At 41.7% G+C, this 17,375-nt stretch overlaps 1 protein-coding gene across 2 annotated transcripts in view; it reads right to left on the bottom strand.

The window, feature by feature from the left end:
- The window catches only part of LOC106586160 (myosin light chain kinase, smooth muscle), a 98,934-nt gene that overhangs the window by 73,295 nt on the left and 8,264 nt on the right, over window positions 1–17,375 (bottom strand). For both annotated transcript variants that reach the window (XM_082968876.1, XM_014173075.3), the window contains exons 2-3: window positions 5,732–5,864; window positions 3,663–3,816 (exon numbers count right to left, since the gene is read on the bottom strand). In XM_082968876.1, the coding sequence (XP_082825002.1) occupies window positions 3,663–3,812 (150 nt within the window). In that variant the 5' untranslated portion in view covers window positions 3,813–3,816; window positions 5,732–5,864. The remainder of the gene's footprint in view (window positions 1–3,662; window positions 3,817–5,731; window positions 5,865–17,375) is intronic.

The following is a 17,375-nucleotide window of genomic DNA, read 5'->3' as shown; positions in this document are numbered from 1 at the left end:
GTAGCCATTAAGTGCTTTGAAAGGCTGGTCATCAACACCATTATCCTAGAAACCCTAGACCCACTCCAATTTGCATACCGCCCCAACAGATCCACAGTTGATGCAATCTCTATTGCACTCCACACTGCCCTTTCACACCTGGACAAAAGGAACACCTGTGAGAATGCTATTCATTGACTACAGCTCAGCATTCAAAACCATAGTGCCCTCAAAGCTATAATCACTAAGCTAAGGACCCTGGGACAAAACACCTCCCTCTGCAACTGGATCCTGGACTTCCTGACAGCCCGCCCCCAGGTGGTAAGAGTAGGTAACAACACATCTGCCACGCTGATCCTCAACATGGGGGCCCCTCAGGGGTGCGTGCTCAGTCCCCTCCTGTTCTCCCTGTTTACTCATGACTGCACGGCCAGGCACAACTCCAACACCATCATTAAGTTTGCCGATGACGCAACAGCCTGATCACCGACAATGATGAGACAGCCTATAGGGAGGTGGTTAGAGACCTCAACGTGATCAAGACATAAGGAGCGGATTGTGGACTACAGGAAAAGGAGGACCGAGCATGCCCCCATTCTCATTGACGGGGCTGCAGTGGAGCAGGTTGAGAGCTTCAAGTTCCTTGGCATCCACATCACCAACAAACTAACATGGCCCAGTACATCACTGGGGCCAAGCTTTCTGCCATCCAGGACCTCTATACCAGGCGGTGTCAGAGGAAGTTCCTAAAAATTGTCAACTCCAGCCACCCTAGTCATAGACTGTTCTCTCTGCCTCCCGCACGGCAAGCAGTACCGGAGCACCAACTCTCGGTCTAAGAGTCTTCTAAACAGCTTCTAACCCCAAGCCATAAGACTCCTGAACAATTTCTTCAAAATGGCTACCCAGACTATTTGCATTGTCCCCCCCCCTCTTCTACACTGCTGCTACTCTGTTATTAACTATGCATAGTCACTTTAATAACTCAACCTACATGTACATAGTACCTCAATTACCTTGACACCGGTACCCCCTGTATAAAGCCTCGCTATTGTTATTTTACTGCTGCTCTTTAATTATTTGTTACTTTCATCTTACTTTTTTTAGGTATTTTCTTAGAACTGCATTGTTGGTTAAGGGCTTGTAAGTAAGTATTTCACTGTAAGGTCTACACCTGTTGTATTCGGTGCATGTGACAAATACAATTTGATTTGATAAATGTACCCATTTGGGGATCTGATACTATTTCTGATTGTTTTAAGTCACCATCACTGTGGAGCTTCTCAAAGTTATTTTTTCTTCACCTCATACAGCAAGTAAAGAAATGTTTTTACATCACTTGAGAATGAGAATAGTTCCTCAATGTAGCCCATTTGAAAAATCTTTCCAGCGCTCTGCCTTTCAACAACCAGAGCATGAAAGGGGAAAATCAATGTAATGCTCTGATCTGGTGGAAACGTCATTAAACAGGCCTACCTGATTACTTCTTATCCCTTGCGCAAATAGCCTACAGCTGTGTCGATCTGTCAGGAGGTCACTGGCGCAGGAAACTGAGGGCCCAGAATATTTTACACAATGTTGCTATCAAGTTAATAATTAATACAATGTTTCAAGTTCTTGACAGACAGGCCATGTCTAGCCAATGTGATTTAAGGGATATTTATTTTTAATCAGGATATTTTCTTACCTGCCGGCTGCTATGTTTTTATTAGAAGTTACTTTTACATTTAGATATCATTTTGATTAATCATTTGACATTGATTCTGAGATATGAAGACTTTATTAGAAATTATATTAAACTGTTCCATGAAAATGTGCATATGAAAATCATAACTGGCACGCAGATCAGTAGCAATGGTACGACAAATTGGCACTCCAAATGGAAAAGGTTGCAGACCGCTGGTGTAGCCTATTACAGGCAACTTCAGGAGCTTAATAGCAGAATCTACATAGGCCAGCAGCAGCAGGCAGTGCGAGGGGGGTCAGAACAGGTTTTTTTCTTCTTGTTAGACTATATTGATCTCTGGCTCACTCTTTAGTAATTTGTGTGCTTCATTTTTTATTTCAGTGCTTAAAGCATCAGACAAGATCAGTAGCCAACATATAGTTGATTTTATTCAAACATATGTAAAACTGCATGTTTAAAAATGTTGACCCAACGATTGGTCGAAAGAACAGACGACTCTCGATCGACTACGATTACATATTTCTTTATTAGGGACAGCCCTAGTTTGGATCTTGGATGACGATTGGTCGATAGACATAGTTATTGACAATATTCCTTTGCAAGTGCCTGATAACAGTTCCATCTGAATTATCACATCGCTCCTTCTTTAAGACTTCACTGTTTCATTTCATTCACCGGATGCAAATCAAATTCATAACATGGGTCCTAGAAACTACTTCAATGCTTCACATCAGACCCAAAATCAGAGCCAGAGAAGCCAAATGAAAACCAGGTGGATGGGTAGAGTGGAGGTGAACACAATGTGACAGGAGCCTGCTTTCTGTAACAATACAGTCTTGTTAATCAAATATCCTTTTCAATCTAAAAGAGAGATCCCACTCAATGCATTGCCATAACACTGCCTTCATGTCGTTAAAGCAATAGTCCACCCAAAATGCAAAATGTTATAAAACGTTAGCATCTGAAGACAGTGGCCAGATAAACAAAACCAAAGCCTGATTACACAGTAAGGAAACCAACATGTATTTTTGTAATTTGGGTGAACTATCCCTTTAACATGGAAAGCAGTGGGGAGACATTACAAGAACTGAGACTGGGGCATCTGAAGAGCAGAGGCGACAAATACAGACAACAAACCCACACTCTCGAGGTATAGACATGAAATTAATAAAGTACTCTTTATAAATGCATTATGTGGTCGTGTGTGGCTGAGCAGGTAGAGTATGGGTTCGATTCTCACTGGGGCCAACCATACAGAAATGTAGGCACTCACGACTGTAAGTAACTTTGGGTCTGCTAAATGGCATACATTATATTACTCTTCTTGACTAGCATTTCACCCATGATAGACCTTTAATCTACCTAGGGAACTTCCTCCCAATTCTTCTAAGTGCCTTTTTAAAAGTATAGCCTACGACTTATCGTTTTGGAAACTTTAAAAACACTTTCCCAATTTGGAAAATGGGAAATTCAAGCAGTCTTCTCCAAAAGGACCATTGGGATAAATCAAGAGTGTCTACTAAATTACTTAAATGTCAGGTAAATGTAATGACCTGACAGTACCGTCTGTCAACCTCAATTACATGTTGGGAAAAGCATTCTCAGACACTCTTTTTATTTGTACAAAGCCTGCTTGCTCTTCCATGGCCACAATGAGTCAGCTGATAACCGGAGACTGATGCCCAAACCCAAATCAACCCCTAAACCCAGGTGATGCCCAGAGAGGGATGCCAAGGAGTGCTCAGTGAACAGCACAATAAGGAGTCTTGGCACAGCCTCTGTCTGCTAACAGGAGGTGGGGCTCAACATCAGGCCTTGACCCAAGAGCAACAAGTCCGCTTCAGCACCTCCACTCCTAACACAATGAAAATGATGCAACATGCAGAACTCACACATGCTGGGGCGGGTTGAAAAGAAACAGATATAACCAGTACAGCGTCAGGAGGAAAGAAAGGGATTTTGAGAGGGGGAAGTGGAGAGAGAGAGAGATCCATACCTTTCCATCCAGCCGCGCTGTCCCTCCCGGACTGACCCGGGCATTGCGGGGTGGGAGAGTGAAGGCTGGAGGATCCTGACTTGGGGAACCTTGGCCTTGTGTCAGGCTGGTCTTGGAGATCCGCGTTGTCACAAGCTGCACATCCCCCATATTTCTGTACAGGATATAATGACTTTTTGTAAATTGTTTTGATAATGCACTTCATTTTTATAGGACGCGTCCCATATGGCAACCTATTCCCTATGTAGTGCAGTTGACCAGGGCCCATAGAAGACTGTATAGGGAATAATGTTCCATTTGGGGCACAGCTACAGGCTGTTTGAATTCACATACTAATTCTATTTGAAGTGATTCCTGTCTCTATATGCCATCTGTTGAATCCAATCCATCAACCATCTCGTTTCTTGCCAAATCCGTATCAACCAGAATAACGATAGATAAAAAAAATGGTCATCCATTGATTCACAGTCATTACTTTAGCAGTTTTGAGCTTGTTATTCTTAGACGCCCTTGCTTAGCTTTGGCAAGCCGTAACTTAGCTGTAGAAGTAGTTAAGGAAATATTCGAAAATAAACTGCAACTTCCCTTTCCTGACGTTTTGGGGGGGAAATACCTCCCATGTTTATTTTGCAGCACAGACTTGAAGCGTTCACAGAAGTGGTATTCTCAGACACCTTTTCAGCCTCCACCATATATCAACAGTCAAATAAGTGACAAAGCAAAATAAGTAACAAAAATGCTCCAACCACAATATTTGACTACTCAAAGTTCACTGGATCACAGTATGTGCGCTCTCTCGCTCTAGCTGGCCAACACTTATCCCTGTGAATCTCATCTCATCTAATACATTAGAATAGCTAAATAAGCATAAACCCCACATACTGTACATACAAACATACGGTCAGTCGGAAATATGCCCTGGTCATTGTGTATCCCATCTGTGGGATGTGTTATAATCAGCACTGTCTCAATAGAGGATTTGGGACCACCAAGGAGGGACGAGTAGAAGTGATTTAATCGTGGCTGTTTTGAGAGGTTTGATGTCTGATTCTGGTATAAACACAGGGCCCTCAGACTGCAAGCCATATGAAGCTGCAGCCGCAGCTGGAGCCCCCTGAGAATGAACGTGAGCGGCACAGGGTAGGAAAAGGATGAGAATTCATGACTAAATGTTCCATTGTGAAAATGGGGAAAAAAAAGCCACTGGGGTTTAACGGCAGTGGCTGTAATCTGTAAAAAACAACAAATTTGAGTTTAGCCTTTATTTTAATACAATTCATATCCCACCTCTACACAATGCCACCCAACATCACATGGGATTAATAATGTCAAAACAGCTGTTTAACTGATGTGGCGTGTCGTCAAGCCCTCTTGCTCTTTCGGTGTTGTGAGACAGGTGTCAGTTCAGGGTCATTGAGAGGCTCTGCAGTGTGATATTGGTTGGGGTCCCGGTCAAAAATAGTGCACTGTAGACAATAGGGAGCCATTGGGTTATTACCTCAAAGAGACCAGTAATAGTATGACACATTCAGAACAGTTCGGCTATGAGATTGTCATCCTCTTCCCCGAAACAAAAGCCTCACACCCATTCAGGACGAAGACGAAGGATTTAACTTGAGCTCAGAGCACAACTGTTAGATCATTTAATATGTAATGTGACTAACAAAAGAAGCATGGCGGGCCCCAAAGTGAATGCAGTCTACCGACAACATTTCCTAAGGCATTATAACCTATTCACCTGTATCTGGAAGTAATTCAAGTCTTTAAAGTCAAGTCTCACAGTTGATCAGATCATGTTGCGATACCATGTCGGCAACGTAAGAATTCGAATCGATCCTTTGCTCAGCAGTGACCCATATGATGATCCTGCATGATATTTGCCCTGCACATTAGCTGACGTCGCGATGACGTCACCATGACGTCACCATGACGTCACCATACACCGTGTTGCATTCTCACTTTCATGTCAACACTATAAAAAAAAAAGTTAAAACACTCAACAATTAAGAAAGCATGCGCAACAGAAAGAGAGAAGGGAAACATTCATCCGAGAGAAGCCGCCGACTCACTGTATTCCCGTGTTGGGCTGCCGTCGCAGTAGGAGGGGCAGTGGTGGATCAAGGCCTGCTTCTGTTTAGAGTTCAGGAAGCCTGATGCTTGCTAGTTGGCTGCCCTGGGCTGGGTTTGTGTGCGTCCCAACTCCTTTTTTCATGGAGAAAATGAGTGTATAAAAGGTAGGAACATATTAAGGTACAGTAGAGCTGTTAGGACAAACACATCTTTACATGGACTAAGAGATTGATTGGTTTATTGATTGAATTTAAAACACAATGAAGCCAAAAGAAGGCTGATTTCCAGTGTGGTCCTCTATTTCCATTGTGGTTATTTAGGGTCCATACTATGTTACTTTATAGCCTGTCTTTGTTCAACTAACACAACATCATATTAAACAAGTATATCAGGGAAGAACACATGGTCTTGATTAAAAGTTAGTGTGTTTTATTCATTATCTTCTGTTCAGTTCCAAATCAAAAGGAAAATGGGGAAAAACTGATTATAAAATTGGAGAGCATAACCTCAGGTGGAATCTAAACATGTGCTTGGTGAGGACTTAAAAATGAAAACAGTGGTGTTGCTTGTGTTGACTTCCCAGCAGCCACAGTGGTTAACATAAAATGGTCTCGGTCTGAGAAAACACTTAATTGACAGGATGTGCAAGGCCTGTAAATAACCACAAGCGTGAAAGTCCATTTGCTGTATAAACCAACAAAACATTCTATACACACACATTTTGACAAAAAGGTTGGGCACAGACTATTCAATGTCTATTCCATTGTTGGTTCAACGTAATATCATTGAAATGACATGGAAACAACATTGATTCAACCAGTGTGTGCCAAGTGTGTAACTATCGAACTGTTGTTTTCCTGAATGCATTATTATTCTGGCTACATCCCAAATGGCACCCTATTCCCTACATAGTGCACTACTTTTGACCAGCACCCTATTGGCTCTGGTCAAAAGTAGTGCACTATATATGGAATATGGGGGCATTTGGGACATACACTATGTAATCCATCACCAGGATGCCATGTTGCTTCCCAAATATTAAAAAATAACAACAATGGGTTACTATCAGCAAAGCCACAGCCAGGCCTGTGTTTCATTAATCCTTTCTTAGAACAACAAGATAGTGATGTTGGGGCTTTATCAGTTGACACATTGCAGAATGTATATTCAGAGCTTCACAGTCTATTTGACCAATAATGTTTTGCATGGCCCTGAAACAAACATGAATCATAACTCACATTCGACATGGTCGATGTGAGGTTCATACCCTTTCAAAGCCAATATCAATACAAATAAACATGGAATATAGTTTAGCAAGGCAAATGAAGATACTTGCGATAACAACTGACAGAAGAAACACCACTAAAAAAAGGTGTCGCTGCTAGTGCTAACCCACAGGAATATTGGTTCTATCCACAGTATTCCAATACCAAATGATCCTAACATCTAAGGGTTAAGTCACTGAGATGCATATCTGGAACACCTGGCTGAGAGAGATGTATTCTTTCTCTGACAGTTTGGGACTCTCTTTTTCACTGGTGTTAGCAATAAGCAAACACCTCAGACGTTTAACATGGCCATGGGATCATTCACCTTCACCGGAGGCCATTAGGGTGTAGTGCTCAGTGATGAATTGAAATGTGGGTTATTTTTCAGTTTTTAAACAACTAATAGATCGACATCGGTTCAGTTATTTGAATTTCATTTTGTGCATTTTTTTCTTCTTCTGTAAGGTGAATAAACAGTTTCTCTAGAGATAAATAAGATCAAGCCTGAACTGTGTGATATACAGTGGGGGGAAAAAAGTATTTGATCCCCTGCTGATTTTGTACGTTTGCCCACTGACAAAGAAATGATCAGTCTATAATTTTAATGGAAGGTTTATTTGAACAGTGAGAGACAGAAAAACAACCAAAAAATCCAGAAAAACGCATGTCAAAAATGTTATGAATTGATTTGCATTTTAATGAGGGAAATAAGTATTTGAGCCCCTCTCAATCAGAAAGATTTCTGTCTCCCAGGTGTCTTTTATACAGGTAACGAGCTGAGATTAGGAGCACACTCTTAAAGGGAGTGCTCCTAATCTCAGCTTGTTACCTGTATAAAAGACACCTGTCCACAGAAGCAATCAATCAGATTCCAAACTCTCCACCATGGCCAAGACCAAAGAGCTCTCCAAGGATGTCAGGGACACGATTGTAGACCTACACAAGGCTGGAATGGGCTACAAGACCATCGCCAAGCAGCTTGGTGAGAAGGTGACAACAGTTGGTGTGATTATTTGCAAATGGAAGAAACACAAAAGAACTGTCAATCTCCCTCGGCCTGGGGCTCCATGCAAGATCTCACCTCATGGAGTTGCAATGATCATGAGAACGGTGAGGAATCAGCCCAGAACTACACGGGAGGATCTTGTCACTGATCTCAAGGCAGCTGGGACCATTGTCACCAAGAAAACAATTGGTAACACACTACGCCGTGAAGGACTGAAATCCTGCAGCGCCCGCAAGGTCCCCCTGCTCAAGAATACATATACATACCCGTCTGAAGTTTGCCAATGAACATCTGAATGACTCAAAGGACAACTGGTGAAAGTGTTGTGGTCAGATGAGACCAAAATGGAGCTCTTTGACATCAACTCAACTCGCCGTGTTTGGAGGAGGAGGAATGCTGCCTATGACCCCAAGAACACCATCTCCACCGTCAAACATGGAGGTGGAAACATTATGCTTTGGGGGTGTTTTTCTGCTAAGGGGACAGGACAACTTCACATCATTTGACGGGGCCATGTACTGTCAAATCTTGGGTGACAGTACATGGCCCTCAGCCAGGGCACTGAAAATGGGTCGTGGATGGGTATTCCAGTATGACAATGACCCAAAACACACGGCCAAGGCAACAAAGGAGTGGCTCAAGAAGAAGCACATTAAGGTCCTGGAGTGGCCTAGCCAGTCTCCAGACCTTAATCCCATAGAAAATCTGTGGAGGGAGCTGAAGGTTCGAGTTGCCAAACGTCAGCCTCGAAACCTTAATGACTTGGAGAAGATCTGCAAAGAGGAGTGGGACAAAATCCCTCCTGAGATGTGTGCAAACCTGGTGGCCAACTACAAGAAACGTCTGACCTCTGATTGCCAACAAGGGTTTTGCCACCAAGTACTAAGTCATGTTTTGCAGAGGGGTCAAATACTTATTTCCCTCATTAAAATGCAAATCATTTTATAACATTTTTGACATGGGTTTTTCTGGATTTTTTTGTTGTTATTCTGTCTCTCACTGTTCAAATGAACCTACTATTAAAATTATAGACTGATCATTCCTTTGGAAGTGGGCAAACGTACAAAATCAGCAGGGGATCAATACTTTTTCCCCCCACTGTAGTAAGGGAGTTGTAGCTTCCAACAGGCCAATATCCTAATAGTTTAGCGCAGAAAACATGATAATTAACTACAATGACCATAATCCATTGCACGCCTACTTGTCCGGTCTGTGTGAGGCAGACACGGATAGGGAGAAGACGCGCGATCAAGAGGGATAAAGAGCAGTTCCTTCATGAGGTATCTCTACCTGAAAATACATGATCTCAGTGATCGATAGTTGGTATTTAGCAGTCATAAACATATGCCTTTTTACTTTCAAGAACTACCGAAATAGTGATTTTGTAAGACAGCATAGGCAGCAGCTTTATAGAGATGAGATAACTTGGAATGAAATAATAAAGTCATCAAATAAGACAAATGTAATATACACAACAGAGTTATTTTATTAAAGTAAAGTGATGTAAATAAATGGTTAATAAGTGATAAGCAGTAATGGACCATCATAGTACATTTATTAATTGTTTTATTCTGTGTCGTTACAGCATTAATGTTAAAAATATTGAAACCAAAATCGAAAACCATGATAATTTTTCAATAATCTAAACCGAACCAACCTCAAAAAGCCCTTAGACACAAACCGGTGCGCCTGGCACCTACTACCATACCCTGTTCAAAGGCACTTAAATATTTTGTCTTGCCTATCCACCCTCTGAATGGCACACATACACAATCCATGTCTCAATTGTCTCAAGGCTTAAAAATCATTATTTAACCTGTCTCATCCTCTCACACGGATTTAAGTGGATTTAACAAGTGACATCAAGAAGGGATCATAGCTTTCACCTGGATTCACCTGGTCAGTCTGTGTCATGGAAAGAACAGGTGTTCCTAATGTTTTGTACACTCAGTTTATAAGTAAATAGGGTTCCATTTCAAACAAAACCTGTCGACTGATAAAACATCTGGAATCCCACAGTTCAAGTTACTGTATTTGGCCACTATCAACAAGTAGCCGTCTAACAGTTACTGTACCTCAGTCAAATAACCAGTAAATCAAATTATTGCGAGATGTTAACGAAACCAACTAGCAGTTAAAGAGCTATTATTTGAATAGACAAGATTGGCTGGGGATCACTTTATGTGCTGCACAGAGTTTATGTCAGCCTACGCGGTGAAGTGCTTATCACATTGAACATTCAACTGCTCAACTGAACATGGGGGAACTCAAGGTCAGACCCATAGAGGAAATGTAACAATATCAGAAGCAACACGTAAGTGTGTGTCGGGATTGGGACATTTCTGCTATACACACACTGTACTCAGCAACTACCATAAGTGAACAATTGACACAGCCCATGACTCACCAGGATGATAAACAGGGGCCTGCAGTCAAATATACTGAACAAAAACATTCCTGCAGTCAGCATGCCAATTGCACGCTCCCTCTCAACTTGAGACATCTGTGGCATTGCGTTGTGTGACAAAACTGCACATTGGAGTGGCCTTTTGTCACCAGCACAAGGTGCACCTGTGTAATGATCATGCTGTTTAATCAGCTTCTTGATATGCCACACCTGTCAGGTGGATGGATTATTTTGGCAAATGAGAAATGCTCAGTAACAGGGACGCACAACATTTGAGAGAAATAACCTTTTGTGCATATGGAACATTTCTGGAAACTTATTTCAGCTCATGAAACATAGAACCAAGACTTCACATGTTGCGTTTATATTTTTGTTAAGTGTACAAAGGACACAATGAAAGGAGAATGATTGGGCGAAACTGAATGATGTGTGTACACTGTCTAATCTTATCAACAGTAGAATCACACTTGTTGGGGCTTTTGGTGAACGTGACACACATGACAGCTGGGAAGACATACGTGATAGATAACGGGTCCATGGTGTACAGAGACAATGCTACTCTTTGGCAATAGCAGCAGGAAGCTCAGTCACTGACAGGACTGTGACAAGGCTAGTAACAACCCTGTAACCCTCAACACACTGTACATCCCAAATGGCACCCTATTCCCTATGTAGTGCACTACCTTTGACCAGGACCCATAGGGCACTGGTCAAAAGGGCACTATATAGGGTATAGGGTGCCATTTGGGGGACACACAGATACCAGCTCAGTTGGCTAAGCATTGCGGGGCTCAGTTGATAGAGCATGGCGCTTGCAACACCAGGGTTGTGGGTTCGATTCTAGATAAGAGTGTCTGCGAAATGACTTAAATGTAAATCACTTAACCACACAATGATGCTGGGGTGCTGTTGTCAGTTTTGTATAGCTATAGGCCTAACCAATGCCCCATAACAGTTCCATTTGTCAAATGTGACTGTAGTTGAGACATTTGTCATATCAAACTATAATAATTAAGTCATTACTAGGTTTGCAAAATTCCAGTAACTTTCAAAAATTGTACGATACCGGATTTCTTGCTCATTCCATCCTGATTTCCGGAATGTTCCAACTGGTATTTCTGAAAAAGCTGCGAACATACCGGAATTTGCAACCCTAGTTATGACATATTCCACCATAGAACATCAGTTGAACAGTCCAAACGCGTCCTTCTCTAGCTACATTACATGAGCTGCTGCTGCAACACTAGCCAGCTCCTTTGTCCCCTTGTAGTCAACATCTGGACAGGGAAAAGTGCTGACTTAAGACTTCTCCTCCTATTCAAGGTTGTCTTTAGATTCTGGGTGCCATCAAAGTAGCCGACTGCCAGAGCACAGCTGATGAGAGAGGATTACTATTAGTGTTATTAACTGGACTTCCAGTTCAATCACCTGCATTCCATTACCTACGGCACTGCTCATGTCCAACTGATTATGGATCAAGCTCGTGAACACATTTTTTGTGCAACTTCCGGCACGCGTTTACAGTGAACACTGAGGCTGTACCCTTATAGTTTTAGACAGTAGCCAAGCGGCTATTTGAGCATAATGTAGGCCTACCAACAAAACCATTGGAGCAAATCCCATAACATTTTCAGAAGGAAATAGCTTTTGATTTCTATGATATAGCCTACAGTAGCCTATATGTGGTGTTCAATGCAGGCCTACACCGCATGAAACTTTTAAAAACGTTTTCACATTATGAAGGGCTTGACATACATTTATATATTTTTTTTACTTGGTCTGCAACACCATGGGCCAAATAGTTGACTGTAAATGTCATTGTATTGTATGAGACAAGAAACACTTTACAAAATACAATTTATTATTAATGTCATACAGAGAATTAGACAATCTATGCTACCCCTCTGCCTATAGGCTTATCTGTATATTCACGCCTCTCAAAACAGAACGCCCCTTTAATTATGACATACTGTAAGCTTTTTACCTGATTGGCTTTTCAAATATACCTTGAAATGTAGCCTACACGTTTTGTGCTTTTGTAGGAAGCAGTAACTCCCCATTGCTGACCTATACTTATCTATAACTGGGCTAATAACTCGCTAAATAGCAAAGAATATCAACACATGTGGACATGTTCGGCTCTGCGCTCTGATCTGAACAGATCTAAAAAGCGCATTTCACTTGCGGGTGATTGAAAGACTGCTCATGGGCTACCCTGCCAATATAATTCTACTCCGTTGCACTCTGGCTCTGCCTACAACAAAATCACAGACTCAGTCTTGCAAAGTTATATTTATTTTGGTTTGTTCAATTGACAAAAGGGGTTGAGATCATGTTCATTCGATCACAGAAAAAAACGTTGCCCTACAGTGAGGGAAAAAAAGTATTTGATCCCCTGCTGATTTTGTACGTTTGCCCACTTACAAAGAAATGATCAGTCTATAATTTTAATGCTAGGTTTATTTGAACAGTGAGAGACAGAATAACAACAAAAAAATCCAGAAAAACATGTCAAAAATGTTATAAATTGATTTGCATTTTAATGGAGAGAAATAAGTATTTGACCCCTCTGCAAAACATGACTTAGTACTTGGTGGCAAAACCCTTGTTGGCAATCAGAGGTCAGACGTTTCTTGTAGTTGGCCACCAGGTTTGCACACATCTCAGGAGGGATTTTGTCCCACTCCTCTTTGCAGATCTTCTCCAAGTCATTAAGGTTTCGAGGCTGACGTTTGGCAACTCGAACCTTCAGCTCCCTCCACAGATTTTCTATGGGATTAAGGTCTGGAGACTGGCTAGGCCACTCCAGGACCTTAATGTGCTTCTTCTTGAGCCACTCCTTTGTTGCCTTGGCCGTGTGTTTTGGGTCATTGTCATGCTGGAATACCCATCCACGACCCATTTTCAATGCCCTGGCTGAGGGAAGGAGGTTCTCACCCAAGATTTGACAGTACATGGCCCAGTCCATCGTCCCTTTGATGCGGTGAAGTTGTCCTGTCCCCTTAGCAGAAAAACACCCCCAAAGCATAATGTTTCCACCTCCATGTTTGACGGTGGGGATGGTGTTCTTGGGGTCATAGGCAGCATTCCTCCTCCTCCAAACACGGCGAGTTGAGTTGATGCCAAAGAGCTCCATTTTGGTCTCATCTGACCACAACACTTTTACCCAGTTGTCCTCTGAATCATTCAGCTGTTCATTGGCAAACTTCAGACGGGCATGTATATGTGCTTTCTTGAGCAGGGGGACCTTGCGGGCACTGCAGGATTTCAGTCCTTCACGGCGTAGTGTGTTACCAATTGTTTTCTTGGTGACCATGGTCCCAGCTGCCTTGAGATCATTGACAAGATCCTCCCATGTAGTTCTGGACTGATTCCTCACCGTTCTCATGATCATTGCAACTCCACGAGGTGAGATCTTGCATGGAGCCCCAGGCCGAGGGAGATTGACAGTTCTTTTGTGTTTCTTCCATTTGCAAATAATCACACCAACTGTTGTGACCTTCTCACCAAGCTGCTTGGCGATGGTCTTGTAGCCCATTCCATCTTGTGTAGGTCTACAATCTTGTCCCTGACATCCTTGGAGAGCTCTTTGGTCTTGGCCATGGTGGAGAGTTTGGAATCTGATTGATTGATTGCTTCTGTGGACAGGTGTCTTTTATACAGGTAACAAGCTGAGATTAGGAGCACTCCCTTTAAGAGTGTGCTCCTAATCTCAGCTCGTTACTTGTATAAAAAGACACCTGGGAGCCAAAAATCTTTCTGATTGAGAGGGGTCAAATACTTATTTTCCTCATTAAAATGCAAATCAATTTATAACATTTTTGACATGCGTTTTTCTGGATTTTTGTTGTTGTTATTCTGTCTCTCACTGTTCAAATAAACCTACCATTAAAATTATAGACTGATCATTTCTTTGTCAGTTGGAAAACGTACAAAATCAGCAGGGGATCAAATACTTTTTCCCCCCTCACTGTATATAGTGCCAACTAATGAGGCGAACACAGTGAAGTTCAATGTCTTGCGTCTATGCTCCGCATGACATTTCTTCTACAAGGCAGTCTGGAGGAAGTAAGCAAAAAGCAGATTAGCACGGTGGCTAGATACGAGGATTAGCCTAGTAGAGAGACTGAAAATGCTTTATGGTAGTCCAAGAGTGAAGGAAGAGTCAGCGGAGGAATACGGTGATGGAGGTGCATGTGCATGATTTGGTTTGGTTTATTCGGATCGCCATTAACTTTTGTCAACGTAGCAACTATTCTTCCTGGGGTCCGCAGAAAACACGACAAAAGTAACAAAACACTGATAGACCACGACACATTTTAAATACAACAATATACAAACAATACAACTAATATATATATATATATATAAAAACAATTTAAAAAATGGTGTGTGTTAGTGTGCTCCATTCCATAAAAAACATTTTTTTTAAAAGGTAATTTTGCTGTTTGCTTGAGTAATTGGAGATGAAAGGGAATTACATGAGATCATGGCTCTGTATAATACTGTGTTAACGTGAATTTGTTTTGGACTTGGGGACTGCGAAGAGACCCCTGGTGGCATGTCTTATGGGTTATGTATGGGTGTCTGAGCTGAATGTTATTTGACTATGCAAACAATCTGACATTATCAGTACAGTAACACTTCTCATAAAAACTAGAAGAGAAGCAGTTCATCTCTTGTCAACCCTCAATCAGGAAAGACGGGCATTCATGTAGTTGATGTTAGTTCTGTATGTGCAGTAAAGGGAAAGGCGTGCTGCTTTGCTTTGAGCCAGCTGCAGCTTTGCTAGGTCTTTCTTTGCTGCACTTGACCATATTACCAGACAGGACCAGAGACTGAACAACTAGTACAGTTGATTTGTGTGTCAAAAACACATAACATGTTTTTATAAACAGACATACCCCTCCCCATTTTCACAACATCTTTGTCAATATGACTTGACCATGATAATTGACCATCCAATGTTATACCTAGGACTTCAACTTCAAAATGGTCACACCCTTTATACACAACTCCAGTTGAGGTTTAGGTCAAGAGAATGTTTTGAACCAAATGCAATGCTTTTAGTTTTATTTAAGACCTGTTTATTATTAATTAAATCACCCATCCCGATACTGACTAACTCCTTATTTAGAATTTCAGTGAGCTCACTGGCTTTGGGTGTTGACATGTAGAGTGTCTAAGGATCTGCCTACATAGTCATTCTAGCTTTGTGTAAGACCAGTGGCAAATTATTTGTAAAAATAGAGAAGAGTAACAGCCCAAGGCAACTGCCCTGAGGGACAACGCACTGTACATATGATGTTAGAGAAGCTTCCATTAAAGAACACTATGGGTTCTATAGGATAAATAACTCTCCAACCATTTGATGGCAGGTGATGTACAGCCATAATCAACTGAGTGTCTTCAATAACAATGTATGATCAATAACATAAAAGGCTGCACTGAAATCCTCACAATACAGATCCAACTATCATCTTACTATCCATTCATTTTAACCAATCATCTGTCACCTGAGTCAGCGCAGTATAAGTTGAGTGCCCTTCTGTATATGCATGCTGAAAGTCAGTAGTTAATGCTATTTTTCAGAGAAAAAGTTGTATTTGGTCAAACACAATTATCTCTATCAGTTTAACAGGCAGCAAACTGATTGGGCTGCTGTTAGAGCCAGCAAAGGCTGCTTTACTATTGCTATAGCTTCCTTTCACATCTCCTTTCACACCTGTGAATGCACACACTCCTTTAGCCGTCATACTGCTCAGGAAGGAGACGCGTTCTGTCTCCTAGAGATGAACGTACTTCGGTTTGAAAAGTGCAAATCAATCCCAGAATAACAGCAAAGGACCTTGTGAAGATGCTGGAGGAAACAGGTACAAACGCATCTATAGCCACAGTAAAACGAGTCCTATATCGACATTACCTGAAAGGCAGCTCCGCAAGGAAGAAGCCACTGCTCCAAAACCGCCATAAAAAAGCCAGACTACGGTTTGCAACTGCACATGGGGACAAAGATCGTACTTTTTGGAGAAATGTCCTCTGGTCTGATGAAACAAAATAGAACTGTTTGGACAAAATGACCATCGTTATGTTTGGAGGAAAAAGGGGGAGGCTTGCAAACCGAAGAACACCATCCCAACCGTGAAGTATGGAGGTGGCAGCATCATGTTGTGGGGGTGCTTTGCTGCAGGAGGGACTGGTGCACTTCACAAAATAGATGGCATCATGAGGATGGAAAATTATGTGGATATATTGAAGCAACATCTCAAGACATCAGTCAGGAAGTTAAAGCTTGGTCACAAATAAGTCTTCCAAATGGACAATGACCCCATGCATACATCCAAAATTGTGGCAAAATGGCTTACGGACAACAAAGTCAAGGTATTGGAGTGTCACGGGTGTCGTAGGGTGTAGACCAAAACGCAGCAGGAAAATGTATACTCATCTTTTTATTTGTGAAGGAAAAACAAACAACAAAACAAACTAGACAGTCTCGTCAGGCATACAGCAAAACAAGAAACAATCTCCCACAAAATCCCATGACAAACACATTCCTATTTATAGGACCTTGTGGAAGTCAACCCGAAACGTCTGGCCCAAGTTAAACAATTTAACGGCAATGCTACCAAATACTAATTGAGCATACGTAAACTTCTGACCCACTGAGAATGCGATGAAAGAAATAAAAGCTGAAATAAATCATTCTCTCTACTATCATTCTGACATTTCACATTCTTAAAATAAAGTGGTGATCCTTACTGACCATGACAGGGAATCTTTACTTGGATTAAATGTCAGGAATTGTGAAAAACTGAGTTTAAATGTATTTGGCTAAGGTGTATGTAAACTTCAACTGTATGTATGTATGTATGTATGTATGTATGTATGTATGTATGTATGTATGAATGAGAGGTCGACCGATTATGATTTTCCAACGCCGATACCAATTATTGGAGGACCAA

This window comes from Salmo salar, chromosome 25 (genome assembly GCF_965601325.2).
Source record: "Salmo salar chromosome 25, fSalSal1, whole genome shotgun sequence".
Taxonomy (NCBI): Eukaryota; Metazoa; Chordata; class Actinopteri; order Salmoniformes; family Salmonidae; genus Salmo; species Salmo salar.
This window is presented reverse-complemented; position numbering and strand designations above follow the sequence as displayed.